Source organism: Somniosus microcephalus, chromosome 10, assembly GCF_052327205.1.
Source record: "Somniosus microcephalus isolate GS21.2 chromosome 10, FLI_Smic_1.0, whole genome shotgun sequence".
Classification (NCBI taxonomy): Eukaryota; Metazoa; Chordata; class Chondrichthyes; order Squaliformes; family Somniosidae; genus Somniosus; species Somniosus microcephalus.
In genome coordinates this window covers 184300895-184320623 of record NC_140996.1, presented here as the reverse complement: position 1 = coordinate 184320623, position 19729 = coordinate 184300895, and the positions used below count along the sequence as shown (strand labels likewise).

The window sequence follows — 19729 nt, the reverse complement described above, 5'->3', positions numbered from 1 at the left end:
TAAGAGAGTTGGGTGAGAGTTTATTCCAGGGGCGGACACAGAAAGAAGTAGGGTTGGGGGGGTGGGGGCGGTAGAAAGGGGATGTGGGTGGCGAGCGATATGAGGAAGTAGTCAGAGATGGCCTTATCTGCAAATAATATGGAATGCACTGCCTGAAAGGGTGGTGGAGGCAAATTCAATCATGGCTTTTAAAAGGGAATTGGATAAGTACCTGAAGGGAAAAAAAATTGCAGGGCTACAGGGAAAGGACGGGGGAGTGAGACTGGCTGAAGCGCTCTTGCAGAGAACCGGCATGGGTTCGACGGGCCGAATGGTCTCCTTCTGTGCTCAAACCATTCTATGATTCTAATCTATTCTATGATTCAATGGATATGCAACTAAGCTGTCCCAGGAAACAGTTGTGTAAATACCTCTCCAGACCATCAGTGGGTCTGCAAATTTTAGTCCAGGTCATTTATATATTGAGAAGAATAAAGGTCACAGCACTGATTCTTGGGGCATCACTGGTTGCACACCCCAAATCTAAAAACATACATGAAACACTACTGACTTTGAATTTCCTTGCAGTGAGTTGCACCACTTTTATCCCAATGGGAAAAGATTTGCACCCATTGACGGTCTGGTGACTGATTTACACAATCGTTTCCTGGGACAGCTCATTTGCATATCCATTGGAGGAGTAATTGCCATAAGTTCCATGTAAAATAAGTATAATCGTATAATCTGCTGGGCTGCATGGAAGTTAGAGTGCAGCCTTTAAAAAGCCAGTACTGGCTGAACACCGCAGGAGCAGACTGGGGGACAACCAGGTAAGGAAAGGTGCCTGGCTCACTCACTTGATGGTCACATCACTAAGAACATAGGAACAGTAGTAGGCCATTTAGCCCCTCGAGCCTATTCAGCCATTCAATGAGATCATGGCTGATCTGCAACCTAACACCCTTTGTGTGTAGAAGTGTTTCCTAATTTCACTCCTGAAAGGTCTGGCTCTAATTCTTAGACTATGCCCCCTAGTCTTAGACTCCCCAACCAGCAGAAATAGTTTCTCTCTATCTGTTCTCCTTAATATCTTGAAAATTCAATCAAATCACCCCTTAACCTTCAAAATTCTAGGGAATACAACCCTAATTTGTGTAATCTCTCCTCGTAATTTGACCCTTGGAGTCCAGGTATCCTCCCTCCAAGGCCAATACATCCTTCTCAAGATATGGTGCCCAGAACTGCTCACAGTACTCCAGGTGTGGTCTAACCAGGGCTTTGTATAGCTGTAGCATCACTTCTACCCCCTTGTACTCTAGTCCTCTAGATATAAAGGCCAGCATTCCATTAGTCTTTTTGATTATTTTCCGTACCTGTTCATGACATTATAATGATCTATGCACCTGGAACACCAAGTCTCTTTGGACCTCCACTGTTTTTAGATTTTCACCATTTAGAAAGTACCCTATTCTATCCTTTTTAGGTCCAAAGTAGATGACCTCACATTTGCCTACATTGAAGTCCATTTGCCACAGTTTTGCCCATTCACTTAATCTGTCGATTTCCCTCTGTAATTTTATGCTTTCATCTACACTGCCTACAATGCCGGTTTCCTGGCCCCAACCATCTCCATTTCAATATGGACGTCCAATCCCTCTACACCTCCATCCCCCACCAGGATGGCCTGAGGGCTCTCTGCTACTTCCTTGAACAGAGGCCCAACCAGTCCCCATCCACCACCACCCTCCTCCGCCTGGCTGAACTTGTTCTCACATTGAACAACTTCTCCTTTGACTCCACTCACTTCCTCCAAATTAAAGGTGTTGCTATGGGAACCCGCATGGGTCCCAGCTATGCCTGCCTTTTCGTGGGATATGTGGAACATTCTTTGTTCCAGTCCTACTCAGGTCCCCTCCCTCACCTCTTTTTCCGGTACATTTATGACTGTATCGGTGCCGTTTCCTGCTCTCGCCCTGAACTAGAAAATTTCATCCACTTTGCTTCCAATTTCCACCCTTCCCTCACGTTCACATGGTCCGTCTCTGACTCTTCCCTTTCCTTCCTCGACTTCTCTGTCTCCATCTCTGGGGATAGGCTATGGCTATTGACAAACATTCACTACAAGCCCACTGACTCCCACAGCTACCTGGACTATACTTCCTCCCACCCCGCTTCCTGTAAGGACTCTATTCCATTCTCCCAGTTTCTCTGTCTCCGCCGCATTTGTTCTGACGATGCCACCTTCCATACTAGTGCTTCCAACATGTCTTCCTTTTTCCTCAACCGAGGGTTCCCCTCTACTGTGGTTGACATGGCCCTTGACCGTGTCCATTCTATTTCCGTCACTTCTGCTCTCACCCCTTCCCCTCCCTCCTGGAACCACGAGAGGGTTCCCCTTGTCTTCACCTTTCACCCCACCAGTTTCCACATTCAACGGATCATCTTCCGCCATTTCCGCCACCTCCAGCGTGATCCCACCACCAAACACATCTTCCCCTCACCTCCCCCTTCAGCATTCCGAAGGGACCGACCACTCCCTCCTGGTTCACTCCTCTATCACCGCCAACACCCCTTCCACTTCCCCGTGCAAGCGCAGGAGATGCAACACATGCCCTTTTACCTCCACCCTTCCCACTCTCCAGGGCCCCAAACACTCCTTCCATGTGAAACAGTGATTTACTTGTACTTCTTGAAACTTAGTATACTGTATTCGCTGCTCACGATGCGGTCTCCTCTACATTGGGGAGACCAAACGCAGATTGGGTGACCGCTTTGCAGAAAACCTCCGTTCAGTCAGTAAGGGTGACCCCGAGCTTCCGGTCGCCTGTCACTTTAATTCACCGCTCCACTCCCATTCAGGCCTCACCGTCTTCGGCCTCTTACACTGTTCCAATGAAGCTCAACGTAAGCTCGAGGAACAGCACCTCATTTTTCGATTAGGCACTTTACAGCCTTCTGGACTCAACATAGAGTTCAACAATTTCAGACCATAACCTCTGCCCCTATCCTTTTTTTACCAGCTATTTTATTTATAATATTTTTTTTCCTCTCTTTCCCACATGGCAGCTGTCTCTCCTTCTGCCAGGGCCATTTACACTTCATCTAGAGCCATTTTTTGTTTCTTAACTTGTCCCATTACCATTTCCTTTTGCCTTGCACCGTCTCTTAATCTCTCCTGCCTTCCATCCGATCACAGACATTCCCTTTTGTTCTTTCCTCCCCACCCCTCTTTCCCTGCCCCTGCACTTGCTTAAAAACCTGTTCGATCTCCAGCTTTTTCCAGTTCTGACGAAGGGTCATCAATCTGAAACGTTAACTCTGTTTCTCTCTCCACAGATGCTGCCTGAACTGCTGAGTGTTTCCAGCATTTTCTGTTTTTGTTTTATAAATCCATGCTGGCTCTCTCTGATTAACTCAAAATATTCAAGTTGTTCAGTCATCCTATCCTTAATTATAGACTCTAGTAATGTCCCAACAACAGATGTTAGGCTAACTGGTCTATAATTCCCTGGTTTCCCTCTCTCACCATTCTTAAATAGCAGAGTGTCATGTGCAATTTTCCAATCTAAAGGAACGGTGAGTCGAGAGAACTTTGAAAGATTATAGTTAGGGCATCTGCAATGTGCTCACCTACTTCATTTAAAACCCTGGGAAGGAAAACATCTGGTCCTGGGGATTTGTCATTCTTTAGTGCCATTATTTACTTCATTATTGTTATTTTGCTTATGTTATTTATGTTGAGTGCCTGTCCCTGGTTCAATATTAGTTTCCTTGGGATTTCTGGCATGCTATCGTCTTCCTCTACTGTAAATACTGATGTAAAGTAATTATTCAACATGTCCGCCATTTCCTTATTATCATTGACAATATCACTGATATCAGTTTTCAAGGGGCCACCCTCTTTTTCCTAAAATAATTGAAAAAAAATTTCATGTTGATTTTGATATCCCTTGCAAGTTTCTTTTTATACACCCTTTTTGTATCTTTCCCGTTCGCCAGGAACTGTGCTATTTTTTGTATACGTTTCCTTTTAGTTTGATGCTGTCCCTTTACCTCTTTAGTTGTCCATGCCTGGTTTTTTTTGGCAAGTAGAGCTCTTGCCCCTCAGTGGTATAAAGTGGTTCTGCATCACCTTAAATTCTTTTTTGAACACCTTCCACTGATCTCTTGTCGTTTTACTCATCAACAGATTTGCCCAGTTTACAGTGCACAGTCTCTGTCTCATCCCATTGAAGTTGGCCTTACGTAAATCTAGTATCTTAGTAGGGGTTTTGCGTTTCTCCCTTTCAAACACTGAGGCCTAGAAATTGGGTATAGCCCCGCTTGGGGCGTTACATTTGGCGCAGCGCAAAATTTATAGCCAGACGCAACTTATCACCACCTGGCGCGATATTGGGTTGCATCGCCTCTAAAGGTGATTGAGGCGCGAATTCAGGCATTACACGGGACTCCTAAGGCGCTAAATTACTGGCGCAACCCAATATCGGAGCGGACGGGCGCAGCGCAGGTGCTCTCAATTACCGATGACCACGAGACTTCCAGGCGCCGGCCAGCTCTTAAAGGGGTGGGTCAGTCAGCTTCAGCATCCACACTCTGCGCCTTGCAGGCCTCAGAATTGGCGCAGGCCCTTCTCTGGTGCTAAAAACTTGGACCAGATGGAGAAGGTGAGACAGAGAGCAGAGCGCTTCACCAATGAGGCTCTGGAGCAATTGGTGGCTGCAGTGGAGCGCCGGTGAGATGTTCTCTACCCAGACAATGGCAGGAGGCCGAATCATAAGGACTACCGACGAGCTTGGAGGGATGTATGCCAGAGGGTCAACTCCAGCAGCATGGTGACCAGGAGCCCTGTCCAATGCAGAAAGAAATTCAACGACCTCACTCGGGTCGTGAGGGTGGGTGTTGTTTCTGCAAACTTCTGCATCCCTTCATTTGCACCTGACTTTATGGCTACAGGGTGGCCTGTGCCCCATTGGCCATCTGCCAGCAAGCACCCATGGCCCTTTCTGGGCACACATGACTCAAGGCGTCATGTAAGGGCTCTTGCACCATGGGGGGCAGGAGATGATCACTCAGGGCATCAGGTAACATAACTTCCCCTCCTTTCCCCTGCAGTCCAAGCTGGCGAGGATTGGCAAAGACCAGCTTCGCACCGGTGGAGGACCTCCACAAGTGGTCACTCTCACGGATCTCGAGGAGAGAGTCCACCAGATTCTTGGAGGACATCCGAGTGGTCCTGTAACCACTGCAGCTGCTGACCCCATTGTCGACAGCGATGGTAAGGTTCTCACCTTTTACAACTGTCTCCTTCCACTTGTTCCCCCCGCCAGCATGCTTTCTCACTGTGGACCCATGTCATAGCCTTGCCGCAATCTGGCATCCCTTGCTGCCAAGCTGTCCTTTTGCTAAAGCCACTCTTCCACCTCCCTGCTTTCAGATGCTGCATCACCAGCTCGGGAGCCGGGCCCTCAAGCTGCCAGTGCCAGTGCCTCCAAAGGCTCAATGAGAAAAGTACTGTCCAACAGAAGGTCAGCAACTCTCTCCAGCAACGATCAGAATGGCCAGCCTAAATGGCTGCAGCTTTTATACTAGTGCTGTCCCCTTTAAATAGCGCCCCCCGAGTCCGAGAAGGGCCTGGGAACGCTCCATCCAACTGTCACTAATAGCGCCAGGCGGAAAGGTTGCGGGCGCTACTGAATATCCGGTCCGGGGCGCCAAAAAGGCGTTGCACACTGAAATGACGTCATGATCTGCCTGTGCCCGCGGGCACGCGCAAAGAGTTAGCGCCGGCGCTAAAAGGATACTCAATATGGGAGGTGGCGCTATATTCACTGCGCCGCCCGAAAATTGGGTAATGCCCCAATTCTCGGGCTCTTTAGGCGCTAATCGCTGGCGCTACCAACCGAATTTCTAGGCCTACATGTTATGATCGCTATTGGATAAATGTTCACGCACCGTTAAGCTGTTAACTAAATCTGGCTCATTACTCTTTACTAAGAACATAAGAAACAGGAGCAGAAGTAGGCCAATTGGCCCTCGAGCCTGCTCCGTCATTCAATAAGATCATGGTTGATCCAATCTTGGCCTCAACACCACTTTCCCGCTCTCTCCCCATACCCCTCGACTCCCTTGTAGTTCAAATGTTTGTCAATCTCCTTCTTGAATATATTCAATGACTCCGCCTCCACAGCTCTCTGGGGCAGAGAATTCCAACGATTCACGACCCTCAGAGAAGAAATTCCTCCTCATCTCCGTCTTAAATGGGCGACCCCTTATTCTGAAACTATGCCCCCTAGTTCTAGATACCCCCACTAGGGGAAACATCCTCTCAGCATCCACCCTGTCAATCCCCCTCAGAATCTTATATGTTTCAATAAGATCACCTCTCATTCTTCGAAACTCCAATGAGTATAGGCCCAACCTGCTCAACCTTTCATCATACATCAAGCCCTTCATCCCAGGAATCAACCTAGTGAACCTTCTCTGTACTGCCTCCAATGCAAGTATATCCTTCCTTAAATATGTCAAAACTGTACACAGTACTCCAGGTGCGGTCTCACCAGTGCCCTGTAAAGTTGCATCAAAACTTCCCTACTTTTATACTCCATCCCCCTTGCAATAAAGGCCAACATTCCATTGGCCTTCCTAATTACTTGCTGTACCTGCATGCTAACTTATTGTGTTTCATGTACTAGGATCCCCAGATCCCTTTGTCCTGCAGCATTTTGTAGTCTCACTCCATTTAAATAATAATTTGCTTTTTCATTCTTCCTTCCAAAGTGGATAACCTCACATTTTCCCACATTATATTCCATCTGCTAAATTTTTGCCCACTCACTGAGCCCGTCTATATCCCTTTGCAGACTCTTTGTGTCCTCCTCACAACTTGCTAACCCACCTATCTTTGGATCATCAGCAAATTTGGCTACATTATACTCGATCCCTTCATCCAAGTCATTAATATAGATTGTAAACAGTTGAGGCCCCAGCACTGATCCTTGTGGCACCCCACTAGTTACTGATTGCCAACCAATGACCCATTTATCCCGACTCTCTGTTTTCTGTTAGTTAGCCAATGCCCTATCCATACCAATATATTACCCCAACCCCATGCGCTCTTATCTTGTGCAGTAACCTTTTATGTGGCACCTTATCGAATGCCTTCTGGAAATCCAAATACGCTACATCTACGCTTCCCCTTTATCCATCCTGTTTGTTACATCCTGAAAGAACTCTAGCAAATTTGTCAAACATGATTTCCCTTTCATAAAACCATGTTGACTCTGCTTGATTGGCTTATGATTTTCTAAATGTCCTGCTATTACCTCCTTAATAATGGACTCCAGCATTTTCCCAATGACAGATGTTAGGCCTATATTTTCCTGCTTTCTGTCTCCCTCCTTTCTTGAATAGGGGCGTTACATTTGCGGTTTTCCAATCCGCTGGGACCTCTCCAGAATCCAAGGAATTTTGGTAGATTACAACCAACGCATCCACTATCTTTGCAGCTACTTCTTTTAAGATCCTAGGATGCAGGCCATCGGGTCCAGGGGACTTGTCGGCCTTTAGCCCCATTAGTTTGCCTAGTACTTTTTCTCTAGTGATAGAGACTGTTTTAAGTTCCTCCCTCCCTATAGCCCTTTGATTATCTATTATTATTGGGATGTTTTTTAGTGTATTCTACCGTGAAGACCGATCCAAAATAATTGTTGAGTCTCTCCCATTTCTCGATTTCCCATAATTAATTCCCCAGTCTCATCCTCTAAGGGACCAACGTTTATTTCAGCTACTCCTTTCCTTTTTATATACCTGTAGAAGCTCTTACTACTGTATCTGTTTTTATATTATTTGCTAGTTTACTCTCATACTCTTATCTTCTCATAGAATGATAGAAAGTTACAGCACGGAAGGAGGCCATTTCGGCCCATCGTGTCCGCGCTGGCCAACAAAGAGTTATCCAGCCTAATCCCACTTCCCAGCTCTTGGTCCGTAGCCCTGCAGGTTACAGCATCCCAAGTGCACATCCAAGTACTTTTTAAATGTGGTTAGGGTTCCTGCCTCTACCACCCTTTCAGTAAGTGAGTTCCAGACCCCCACAACCCTCTGGGTGAAGAAATTTCCCCTCAAATCCCCTCTAAACCTTCCCCGAATTACTTTAAATCTGTGCCCCCTGGTTTTTGACCCCTCTGCTAAGGGAAATAGGTCCTTTCTATCCACTTTATCTATGCCCCATATAATTTATACACTCAATAAGGTCTCACCTCAGCCTCCTCTGTTCCAAGGAAAACAGACCCAGTCTTTCCTCATAGCTAAGATTCTCTACTCCCGGCAACATCCTTGTAAATCTCCTCTGTACCTTCTCTAGTGCAATCACATCTTTCCTGTAATGTGGTGACCAGAACTGCATGCAGTACTCTAGCTGAGGCCTAACTAGTGTTTTATACAGTTGAAGCATAACCCCCACTGCTCTTGTATTCTATGCCACAGCTAATAAAGGCAAGCATTACGTATGCCTTCTTAACCACCTTATCTACCTGGCCTGCTACCTTCAGGGATCTGTGGATATGCACTCCAAGGTCCCTTTGTTCCTCTACACTACTCAGTTTCCTACCATTTAATGTATGTTCCTTTCCTTGTTAGCCCTCGCCAAATGCATTACCTCACACTTCTCCGGATTGAATTCCATTTGCCACTGTTCTGTCCACGTGACCAATTTATTGATATCTTCCTGCAGTTTACAGCTTCCTTCTTCAGTATCAACCACACAGTCGATTTTAGTATCATCTGCAAACTTCTTAATCATAGCCCCTATATTCAAGTCAAGATCGTTGATATATACCACAAAAATCAAGGGACCTAGTACTGAGCCCTCTTTATAATTTTTTTAGTCATCCTTTGCTGGTTTCTAAAAAATTCCCAATCCTCTGGCCTACCACTAATCTTTGCAACTTCGTATGCCTTTTCTTTCAATTTGATACCATCCTTAACTTCCTTAGTTAGCCACAGATGGTGCATCCTTCTCGTAGAGCCTTTCTTTCTCACTGGAATATACCTTTGCTGAGAATTATGAAATACCTCCTTAAATGTCTGCCACTGCTGATCTACCGTCTTACCCATTAATCTATTTTCCCAGTCCGCTTTAGCCAACTCTGTCCTCATACCCTTGTAATTGCCTTTATTTAAGTTTAGGACACTAGTTTCAGACCCACGTTTCTCACCCTCAAACTGAATTTGAAATTCAACCATGCTATGATCACTCTTTCCTAGGGGATCCTTTACTATGAGATCATTAATTAATCCTGTCTCATTACACATTACCAGATCTAAAATAGCCTGCTCTCTGGTTGGTTCCTCAACGTATTGCTCTAAGAAACCATCCCGAATACACTATGAACTCGTCCTCAAAGCTACCCTTGCCAATTTGATTTGTCCAATCTATATGATGATTAAAATCACAGTACCTTTCTTACAAGCCCACATTATTTCTTGATTTATACTCTGTCCTACAGTATAGCTACTGTTAGGGGGCCTATATACTACTACCACCAGTAACTTCTTACCCTTACTATTTCTTATCTCCACCCAAACTGATTCTACATCTTGAGCTTCTAAGCCAATATCATTCCTCACCACTGCAGTGATCTCATCCTTTATTATTCAATTCAAATGTATTTGCCATATGTAACCAGTACAAGTACAAGTACAATGGAATGCTTACTCCCTGTAGGGACACGTCAGCTATTTTTACAGCGCCGTGTTCAGAAAGTCAGTTCAATGGCTTCCAGTGGCAGTGGGAGCACGATGTCCCTCAGCCGCTCCGTCCTCGTCACCGCGGCCTCCTCCTCACTGTTGCCGGCTCCACGTGTGGTGGCCTGCTTCTCCCGCTCATGATCCGACCTCTGGCCGCCATGCCCGGCTCCCCTCCTCCTAGTCAGACTGCGAGCTTCCCGCCATGGAGCTGCCGGCCGACGTGCTGCAGCGAGTCGTCGTGGCTGCTGCTCGCCGTGCTGCGCTGCCTCCGCCCGACTCGCCAAACACTTCGCTCCGGTTGCGGGAGCGAGTGGCGAGAGCGGGCCGCCCGAAGCAGGGAGAGCGCGCTAGCACCGGACTGTCTCAGCCGCCATCTTGACAGGATTCCTGTTATTAACAGAGCTACCCCACCTCCTTTTCCTTTCTGCTTATACTTCCGAAATGTCAAATACCCCTGAATATTCAGTTCCCAGCCTTGGTCACCTTGCAACCATGTCTCTGTAATGGCTATCAGATCATACCCATTTATCTCTATTTGTGCTGTCAACTCATCGATCTTGTTACGAATGCTGCGTGCATTCAGATAGAGCCTTTAATTTTATCTTATCATTTTTCCTTACTCGGACTCTATTTTCTGGTGCACTCTTATGCTTGTACGCTCTGCCCCTTCCTGATACATTCTGGTTATCGTTACCCCCGTCGTTGCCCTGCACTATTGTCTTCTCCTTTCTCTTTGCCTTCCTAAATACCCCTTCACCTGAACCCCTATCTTCTATTTCCAACTTAGCTTTTCTCCCTTCTGATTCTACCCTCAGGTTCCCATCCCCCGCCAAGCTAGTTTAAACCCTCCCCAACAGCACTAGCAAAACCCCCCGCGAGGATATTGGTCCCGTTCCCATTGAGGTGCAACCCATGTGGCTTGTAGAGGTCCCACCTCCCCCAGAAATGGTTCCAATTCCTCAGGAATCTAAAGCCCTCCCTCCTACACCATCTCTCCAGCCATGCATTCATCTGCTCTATCTTCCAATTTCTATATTTGTATAAATCTAATATGTCATGCCCCCTTGTTAGTTCTAGGACATATTGTTGCAGAAAACTATCCCGAACACACTTAAATTCACTACCTTTCTGACATGTGCTAATCTGCTTCTCCCAATCTATATGTTAATCTTTTTCAAGAATGTCGACTACAGGAGTAGCTGGTACATACAGCCAAACATGGCAGCAGTGCATGGCACACTGTCAGAGAAGATGCAACAATTTCACAGACTTTAACCTGCCCTAAGCCTCTCCACCTCTATCTCCTCCTTTAAAACACTCCTTAAACCCTACCTCTTTGACCAAGCTTTTGGTCCCCTGTCCTAATATCTCATGTGGCTCAGTGTCAAATTTTGTTTGGTAACAATCCTGTGAAACACCTTGGGACGTTTTACTGCATTAAAACTGCTATATAAATGCAAATTATTGTTGTTGTTGCAAGCCCTCCTTGAGGAAACTGACATCAGAAGAGACAGGCTGCTGGATGTGGGTGGCATCAAACCTGCCAATGTCAGCTGTGCCACCTGGAAGAAGGTGGCATTGGCACTGAGTGCCTACTTTCACACGCCAAGGACTGAAGATTAGTACTGAAGGTAGTTCAATGACTTGAGCAGGTCATGCAAGGTAACACACCGACCGCTCTCCCATTTCTTCCCCACCTTGGACACCAGCATATCTTCACTCTCTAAAGAAACATTTGTAAAACTAACCCATCACAATGCACTCTGGTTAAGGGGGGAGGGGGGAGCTCTAATTTGGGATCTTGCTAGCCATCTCCCTTAGCAGCAATTACATGCACAATCCCAACACCCCTTCCTTCACTTTAATATGTTGATACACTCGCATCTCTTACGTCAGCTCTCCCATGCCATTTGCCACACAGTCCTCAACTGCTATTCCCTTTATTTACTCAATCTTCTTGCCGGAGAAATTGGCACACTATACTCGCAAGTGGTTGGCCACCAGTGGAGGCACCCACACCTTTAAACAACTCATGCCCTATGAAGAGAAGGACATGGGGTTATTAAGAAGGCATGCTGCTCTTGCCATGGGAAGGTCAACAGCATCGTACCAGAGCCAAGTTTCCCTGTCACGGTCACCCCGGCATCCCTATGAAACATCACGAACACAAACATCTGTTCTCTATCTCCTTAGTCCCAATGGAGTAATGCTCACCCCACTCTTATCTTCTACCCTCCTTTCCTGCAGATCCACCAGAACTAGACAGGGCATAGGAGGAGGAAGATAATGATGAAGAAGAGGAGGAAGAGATACAACTACTTCTTATAAACTATAATGATAATGAGGAAGATAAGGAGGATAATGATGAAGAAGTAGATGAAATTGGATTCAAGCACGCCTATTAGTTCCTGCAGTGACCTCTTGCCCAGTGTTCCTCTGTCCCAATCCCCTCCAATTGACCCAGTGTCTCTTGCTTCTTCACTCCCACGCACCAGCTCAGATAGTTTCACCCAGGAAGATTTAGGTGATTCACAGAGCCAAAGGAATGGGAAGGGGGTAAGGATGTACCACCTTCCTAGAGGAGGCTGAGGAGAAGGCTTTCATACTCACTGTAAAGTTATTGGGATGCTTCTTCCTAATGATGATCAACTTATGATGTAATGCAATGTTTGTGTCATGGTGACATTATTTGCCTCACTGGTAAACAATGGCATTATGACAAGGCCTTGGACATCGTGGTCCACTTTCCATACCTCGGGAGCCTACTGTCAACAAGGGCAGATGTCGATGACGAAGTCCAACACCACCTTCAGTGTGCCAGTGCAGCCTTCGATCGACTGAGGAAGAGTGTGTTTGAAGACCAGGACCTCAAACCCGGCACCAAGCTCACGGTCTACAGAGCAGTAGTGATACCCGCCCTCCTGTATGTCTCAGAGACATGGACCATGTACAGCAGGCACCTCAAAGCACTGGAGAGGTACCACCAACGCTGCCTCCGCAAGATCCTGCAAATCCATTGGCAGGATAGGCGCACCAACGTCAATGTTCTCACTCAGGCCAACATCCCCAGCATTGAAGCTTTGACCACGCTCGAGCAGCTCCGATGGACAGGTCACATCATCCGCATGCCCGATACAAGACTCCCAAAATGAGCGCTCTACTCGGAGCTCCAACACGGCAAGAGAGCCCCAGGCGGGCAGAGGAAACGCTTTAAGGATACCCTCAAAGCCTCCTTGAAAAAGTGCAACATCCCCACCGACACCTGGGAATCCCTGGCCCAAGACCACACAAACACCTCAAGTCTCTTCGCCGGGAGCAAGCGGAAGCCAAGCGCAAGCAGTGCAAGGAGCGCACGTCAACCTAATCACTCCACCCACCCACCCCTTCAATCACCGTCTGTCCCACCTGTGACAGAGACTGTAGGTCCCGCATTGGACTCAGTCACCTGAGAACTCATTCTTAATGTGGAAGCAAGTCATCCTCGGCTCCGAGGGACTGCCTAAGAGAAGAGAGAAGAAACAATGGCATTATGATAGATGGCTTTTCCAGGCAGTTTCTCCCACACAGTAACAACCCCCTTTTCAAAGTAATTTGGAGCTTGTGTAAAGCATAAAGGCTGATGAACGTGGAGTAGGAGAGGGGGAGACAAAGTGACAGCAACAATGCCAATCTTCACAATAAATTATGTGGACATTTTCCAATCACAATATTCTTGTGTTAATCTTTTTAAAAGAATTGACCTTTCAAATTGTCTACAAACCTTTGACTCTGTACTTTGTTTGTTTTCTTCACTTTGGTCTAAATTGATGAGCTGTATCACAGAGGTCTCTTCCTCCAACACTGGATGAATGGGCATGCTGAGCGGATCAATCAGAATTTCATAGGGAACCATTGGGTGCTTCCAAGATGCTGGAGCATAAATTTCCCATGGCTGCGGCTGCCCAAAGGTACCTTACAAAGAGTCAAGTAAACATGTATTATAGAGGGATAACTGATACTTGGGAGTGATTACAAGGCAGTCATATTTTCAAAGGGCCAGATGAATAAAGCGTAAGCCACTTAAAACTATCATCTAATTGCAGAAATAACATTAAAGCTTCGTAATTATTTATATATGGTCACAATATATCTTCTCATTCAAATATAAATAAATTAAGGGAAAAGATCTTGTGTAACTTTGGGCAGCTTTATTCTATTTTTTGTCTATTCTTTTGCCAATACCAGTCATGGTAGAAGTCAACGGTCAGTGTCATTGATATTTGATGGTTAAAATATGGACGGTGGGGGGTGGGGTGGTGAGAGATGAGGATGAGAGGGGGAGGGGAAGAGTAGAGATGGGGAGTGAAATGGGGAGAAGGTGGAGGAATGGGGAGAGGATGGAGAGGTGAATAAGTATTGGGAGAGGGGAGGGGAACAAGGCAAGGAGAGCAGAATGAGGAGGGGGAATGGGAAGAGGAGGGAGAGGAGGAAGGAGGGGGATGGAGGATAGGAGGAATGGGTAGGGGGATGGGAGAGGAATGGATAAAATGGGGAGAGTGGAACAAAGGCAGGGTGATAAGTCTCCCAGAAAGGGCTGGGGGAAAGCTTGCTTGGACCATCTCAACAGGGTGAGTCTTAGGTCAGCCTTCCAAAACTCACCCAGTTTGGTTGGGGGGGGGGGGGGGGGGGGGAAAGAGAGAGGGAAGGAGGAGAAAGGATACTTTCAAATGTTGAAATTTGACCCCAATAGGCAAAAACCTAATGAGAGGGTGGGGTGTGGTAGCAAGAGCAAGATAAGATTCAGCATGTGGGCCAATAGCGTGCTGAATGTTGGGGGTGGAATTTTGGTTGCTTAAACCCATTATCTGCTTAAGATTGCTGACGTTGGTCCTCAGGTCTCGGAGTGGAATATTTAACTCTCAACCAACACTCAACAATATGTCATTGCCTTTGTGGGACCTTGCTGTGTGCAAATTGCCTGCCATGTTTGCCTACATAACAACAGTGACAGCACTTCAAAAAGTCTATCACTGGTTATGAAGTGCTTTGGCATGTCCTGCAGATGCAAAAGGTGCTATATAAATGCAAGTTTTTTCCTTTTAACCCTTTACTCTAACGATCAAGTTCTCGCTTTTGCCAAGTATCGTATCGCATCTACAATGTTGACTAATTCATAAAAATTTGGCTAAGTGTTACTCATGTTAGTTGGACCCACAATGAGTAGCATCTCAGTCAATTGTTATTACATTAGTAATTACCAATAAACTCCCCATCCATGCTCCACAGTCGTACAGTACCCTCAACAGAAGAGGTCACCATCACCTTTTGTTCTTCTATCAGCTCCATGCTGGAACATGAATGAAAATTATTTATCATAAAACAAGAGAGTAAAATGGAAGCTTTTAGAAGTTAATGCAATGTACACAGCGCATACATACCAAGTAACACTGCTTACATGGGCCCTCCAGTAGTTAACAACTATAACAAAGATAGATGAAAAGATAATGCAACTAGGTTAGTACTATTCTAATTCTGTTGTTCAATATATAATTTTTGCACACCATGCAATGTTTTCAATCCATACGAGTTACAGTATTCCCACGTCATAATCAGCTTTCCTACATTTTTTTTGGCGGGGGGGGGTGGTGTGGGGAGTGGGGTGTATGTCCTGTAAACCTTTCTATACACAGGCAGCAGAGTACATTAACAATTAAACTGTTAAGGTTCAAAGAGTGTGCATCGAGGAAAATCACAAAAGATGTGCAGGAAAATTGCATAGTGTACAGTAACATTTCAGCACAGTCTCCATATATTGAAACCGAAAGGGCTGATCAATAGCTTCAACATATTAAAATGTCAATATATCAAGATTGCTGCTTCTAGCTCTCTAGCCAATCTCCTCTGCTCTTGTGGCTGCTACTGATGAAGCTATTCTGTGAAAACTCTCCCAGTATAAATGGCGTGGTAGAGCGCCCTCATTGTTACCCAGCACAAGCCTGCTCTCTCCGACTCCCAGTCATCATGAGCCCAGGATTCTGCACTATTGCTCTCTATGCAGCTTAGTTCATCTTTATGAATTTGGCAGGCCAAGCAGCATATCAGATATTCAATATACCAAAGCTAGATTAATCAAGACTCCACTATGCATTCAATATCTGTAAAGTCCGCGCCTCAGTAATACACGGGCTTCGGGAGAACAGTTTAACAGGTACTTTACTGAACAAGAGGCAGCTTGAAACTGAAACTACAGAAGCCTGCTAGGGCCTTTTATACAGGGGTGGTCACTGCCGGTACTGCAGTCTAAGACCAGTTATTCCCTTAAAGGTACATACACAACAATTCCTCCCCTTTTAGATAAACAGTACATAACATTCATTTAACAACTAAATAATAACTAATTACAATTTTCTCAGTAATATATACATCAACTGAAATAGTCATTTATAAGTTCAGTCTTTGAGGAGGCTTCCTGATCCGGACTGGATAGCGCCTTTCTCGAGTATCCTGTTCTGGCGGTGGAGTCAATTCTGGCTCATTGTCATTGGTTGGTTCGTCAGCTTCCAATACCCCTGCTTCTGAGGTAGACGCAATCTGTACTTCGGGCTCATTACCAGGTGCACATGCTTGTGGTACAGGTTTGGCTTGTTCCTGTGACTCTAGAATCTGGTCAGCATGGCGTCTCACGATGCTCTCTCCAACGTCCACCGTGTACATTAGTGGTCCCTGCTGTGTGCATATCGTGCCTGGCTGCCATTTTCCTGTTCGGTAGTCGCGGGCCAAGACTGGTTGCCCTATCTTGAAGCTCCTGGTTGGCTTCTCATTTATGTGCTGGAACTGTTTTTCCTCAGCATCTTGTCTTATGTTTGGTTTGAGCAAATCCAAGCAACATCTTAGTCTCTGGTTGAAAAACAGTACAGCTGGAGTTTGGTTGGTTACTGCATGTGTCGCATTCCAGTAAGCAAACAGGAAGTTATCCACCTTGTGTTGCAGTGGTATGTCGTCATTATACATTGCCTTTATGGCCTTTTTAAAGGTCTGAACAAACCTCTCAGCCAATCCATTTGTGGCTGGATGATATGGGGCAGATGTGTAATGTTTCACCCCATTATTCTTCAGGAACCTCCGGAAATCCTCAGACACAAACTGTGGGCCATTGTCGGAACAGATCTGTTCTGGCAACCCATTCCTGGCGAAGATGGCCCTTAGGACTGCAATAGTTTTCTCCGTGGTGGTGGAGGACATTTTAATGACCTCTGGCCATTTCGAATGGGCGTCCACAGCGATTAGAAACATTGGCCTAGAAATTAGGTGGGCTTTGCGCCCAGTTAAGGCCCAAAGAGGGCCTCTGCGCCCTTGGAGGAGTTTGCGCTGAAATTGAGCGCTGCGCTAATGGCAGCGGTAGCCGGTAGCGCTGCGCCGGCACCGATGACGTCATCGGTGTGCGCAGTGCCCCGGTTCCGCCCCAATGCCGGCCCGACCCCCATATTTAGTTGCGGCCGCCTCCTCCGTGGCAGCCGCTACTAACATCGGGAGACCAGGGCCTTCCTGCAGCCTTAGTGGGGCGCATAAAGGTGGAGGTGCAGCCGGCCGCTTTTTCGGCGGCCGCCTGGCCGCACCTCCCTCCCCGGCCTCCTCCACCACCCCCCCCGCGGCATTGCCGGCTGCTTTCCGCGAGCCCGGCACTTCTCCGTGGTGCCGGGCTCATTTGCCGGCACAATCCAGCGGCGATCTCCCCCTTGCAGGCACCTCCTCCTTAAGAGAAGGAGGAGGCCTGCAGTACAGCAGCCTGCCGCACCGCATCGGGTGGCGCAGCGGCTCCTGGAGTGCTGAAATTCACTTTCAGCACCCCAAGCGGGGGCGGGCACACCCTGGAACAGCGCCCGGTTCCGCCTTGGGGCGCTAAAAGTGAATATGGGACGGGCGCAACTGGCTCCGCGCCCTGCGCAAAATTTTCGGCGCAACCGAGCTGGCGGGGCTATACCCAATTTCTAGGCCATTGAGTCCATAAATGGACAGCAAAATCAATGTGTACCCGTTGCCATGGAGATGAGGGCCACTCCCATGGATGTAGCGGGGCCTGTGGTGGAGCGTTTTGGACCTTCTGGCATCCTGTGCATCTCTTGGTCATATCCTCAATTTCTTTATCGATTCCCGGCCACCACACAAACGCCCTGACTAGGCTCTTCATTTTTACCCCTCCCAGATGACCCTCGTGAAGCTCATTGAGTACTCTATCTCTCAACTTGGGTGGAATTACCACTCGGGATCCACACATCAAGGTTCCCCGGCACACTGACAGCTGTTCCCTCCTTGGCGAGAATGCTGGCAACAGTGAGTCGCCATATGCTGGCCATCCCTTCACCGTCAAATCATAGACCGAGAGTGTGTCGGGTCATTTCGGGTTTCCTTCTCAATACTTGCGTTTGTAACAGGCAAACATTCGACTATTGTCGCATGGAATATCTCCACAGGGTCCACTGCAGGTGCTTCTTCCGCCGTAGGCAACGGTAGGCACGACAGCCCATCAGCATTTCCATGTTGTTTCGTACCTTTGTACTCAATGTCATACTGATGTGCCCCTAGAAAAAGTGACCATCTTTGCAGCCGTTGCGCCGTCATCACCGGAACGCCCTTCTTTGGGTTAAAAATTGAGACCAGAGGTTGATGATCAGTCAGTAGGGTGAATTTCTGCCCGTGCAGATAGTGATTGAACTTCTTCACCCCCCACACCAGGCTGAGGGCCTCCCTGTCAATCTGGGCGTAGTTACGCTCGGCTGAGGCTAGCGAGCGCGATGCAAAGGCTATTGGCCTCTCTGAACCATCACGGAATTTGTGTGACAGCACCGCTCCAATGCCGTAAGGTGACACATCACATGCCAACCGAATCAGTAGTGTTGGGTTGTAGTGGGCCAATACTTCTTTTGAAGTGATTTGGCATTTACATTCCTGAAAGGCACGCTTACACTCATCACTCCATTTCCATGTTACACCAGTTTGAAGGAGGGCGTTCAGTGGGTGCAGAATTGTAGATAAATTCGGCAAGAACTTATGGTAGTAGTTCACCAAACCGAGGAACAACCTCAGTTGCGACACATTTTCCGGTGCTGGAGCCTTGACTACAGCCTCAATCTTGTCCGGTGACTTATGCAACCCTTCCTCATCAATCATGTGGCCACAATACGAGATTTGTCTCCTGAAGAACTCGCATTTGGGGCGGTTGGCTCGTAGCCCATATTCCTGCAATCTCGTGAGCACCTGTTCCAGGTTGGCAAGGTGTTCATTGTCATTTTCGCCCGTAACCAGGATGTCATCCAAATAACACTGGGTCCCCGGGATCCCTTGCAGGACTTGTTCCATTGCCCTCTGCCACATAGCCGGGGCCGATGCTACCCCAAATACCAGTCGATTGTACTGGTAAAGGCCTTTGTGAGTGTTTATCGTGAGGTATTTCCTAGATGCTTCTTCCACCTCCATTTGTAGATACGCTTGAGCCAGTTCAATCTTTGTAAAACGTTTCCCTCCAGATAGTGAGGCGAAAATATCTTCTATCCGCGGAAGCGGATACTGTACTGGTGTGCAGGACTGGGTTCACAGTCACCTTGAAGTCCCCACAGATGCAAACCTTCCTTGGCTCCCCAGGCGTGCTGCTCAATGTTTTCTTCATTACAGGAACGATGGGTGTGGCCCACTTGCTCCAGTCCACCTTAGACAGCACCCCCGAATGCTCCAGATTCTCCAGTTCAGCTTCCACAGCTGGGCATATCGCGTATGGCACTGGTCTGTCCTTGAAAAATGTTGGGGTTGCGTTATCCTCAATCTTTATGGTTGCCTTTACTCCTTTTAGAGTCCCAAGTCCTTGTTGGAACACCTCTTCCGCGTCAGATAGAATTTGTGACAGACGTCCAGGTGCGACGTCATCATCTTTTTTGTCAGTCACAGTTAGTGCCAGAATGGAATGCCAATCCAATTGTAGTCGTCGGATCCATTCACGTCCCAATAATGGTGGTCCTCCATCTCGTAGTAT

General features: G+C 47.1%; 1 protein-coding gene across 1 annotated transcript in view; it reads right to left on the bottom strand.

Moving 5' to 3' along the window:
• wdr95 (WD40 repeat domain 95) overlaps window positions 1-19729 on the bottom strand; it is a 255032-nt gene that overhangs the window by 43041 nt on the left and 192262 nt on the right. Inside the window, 3 exon segments of the mRNA XM_085999311.1 lie at window positions 13487-13677; window positions 14964-15052; window positions 15144-15183. Of these exon segments, the coding sequence (XP_085855437.1) occupies window positions 13487-13677; window positions 14964-15052; window positions 15144-15183 (320 nt within the window).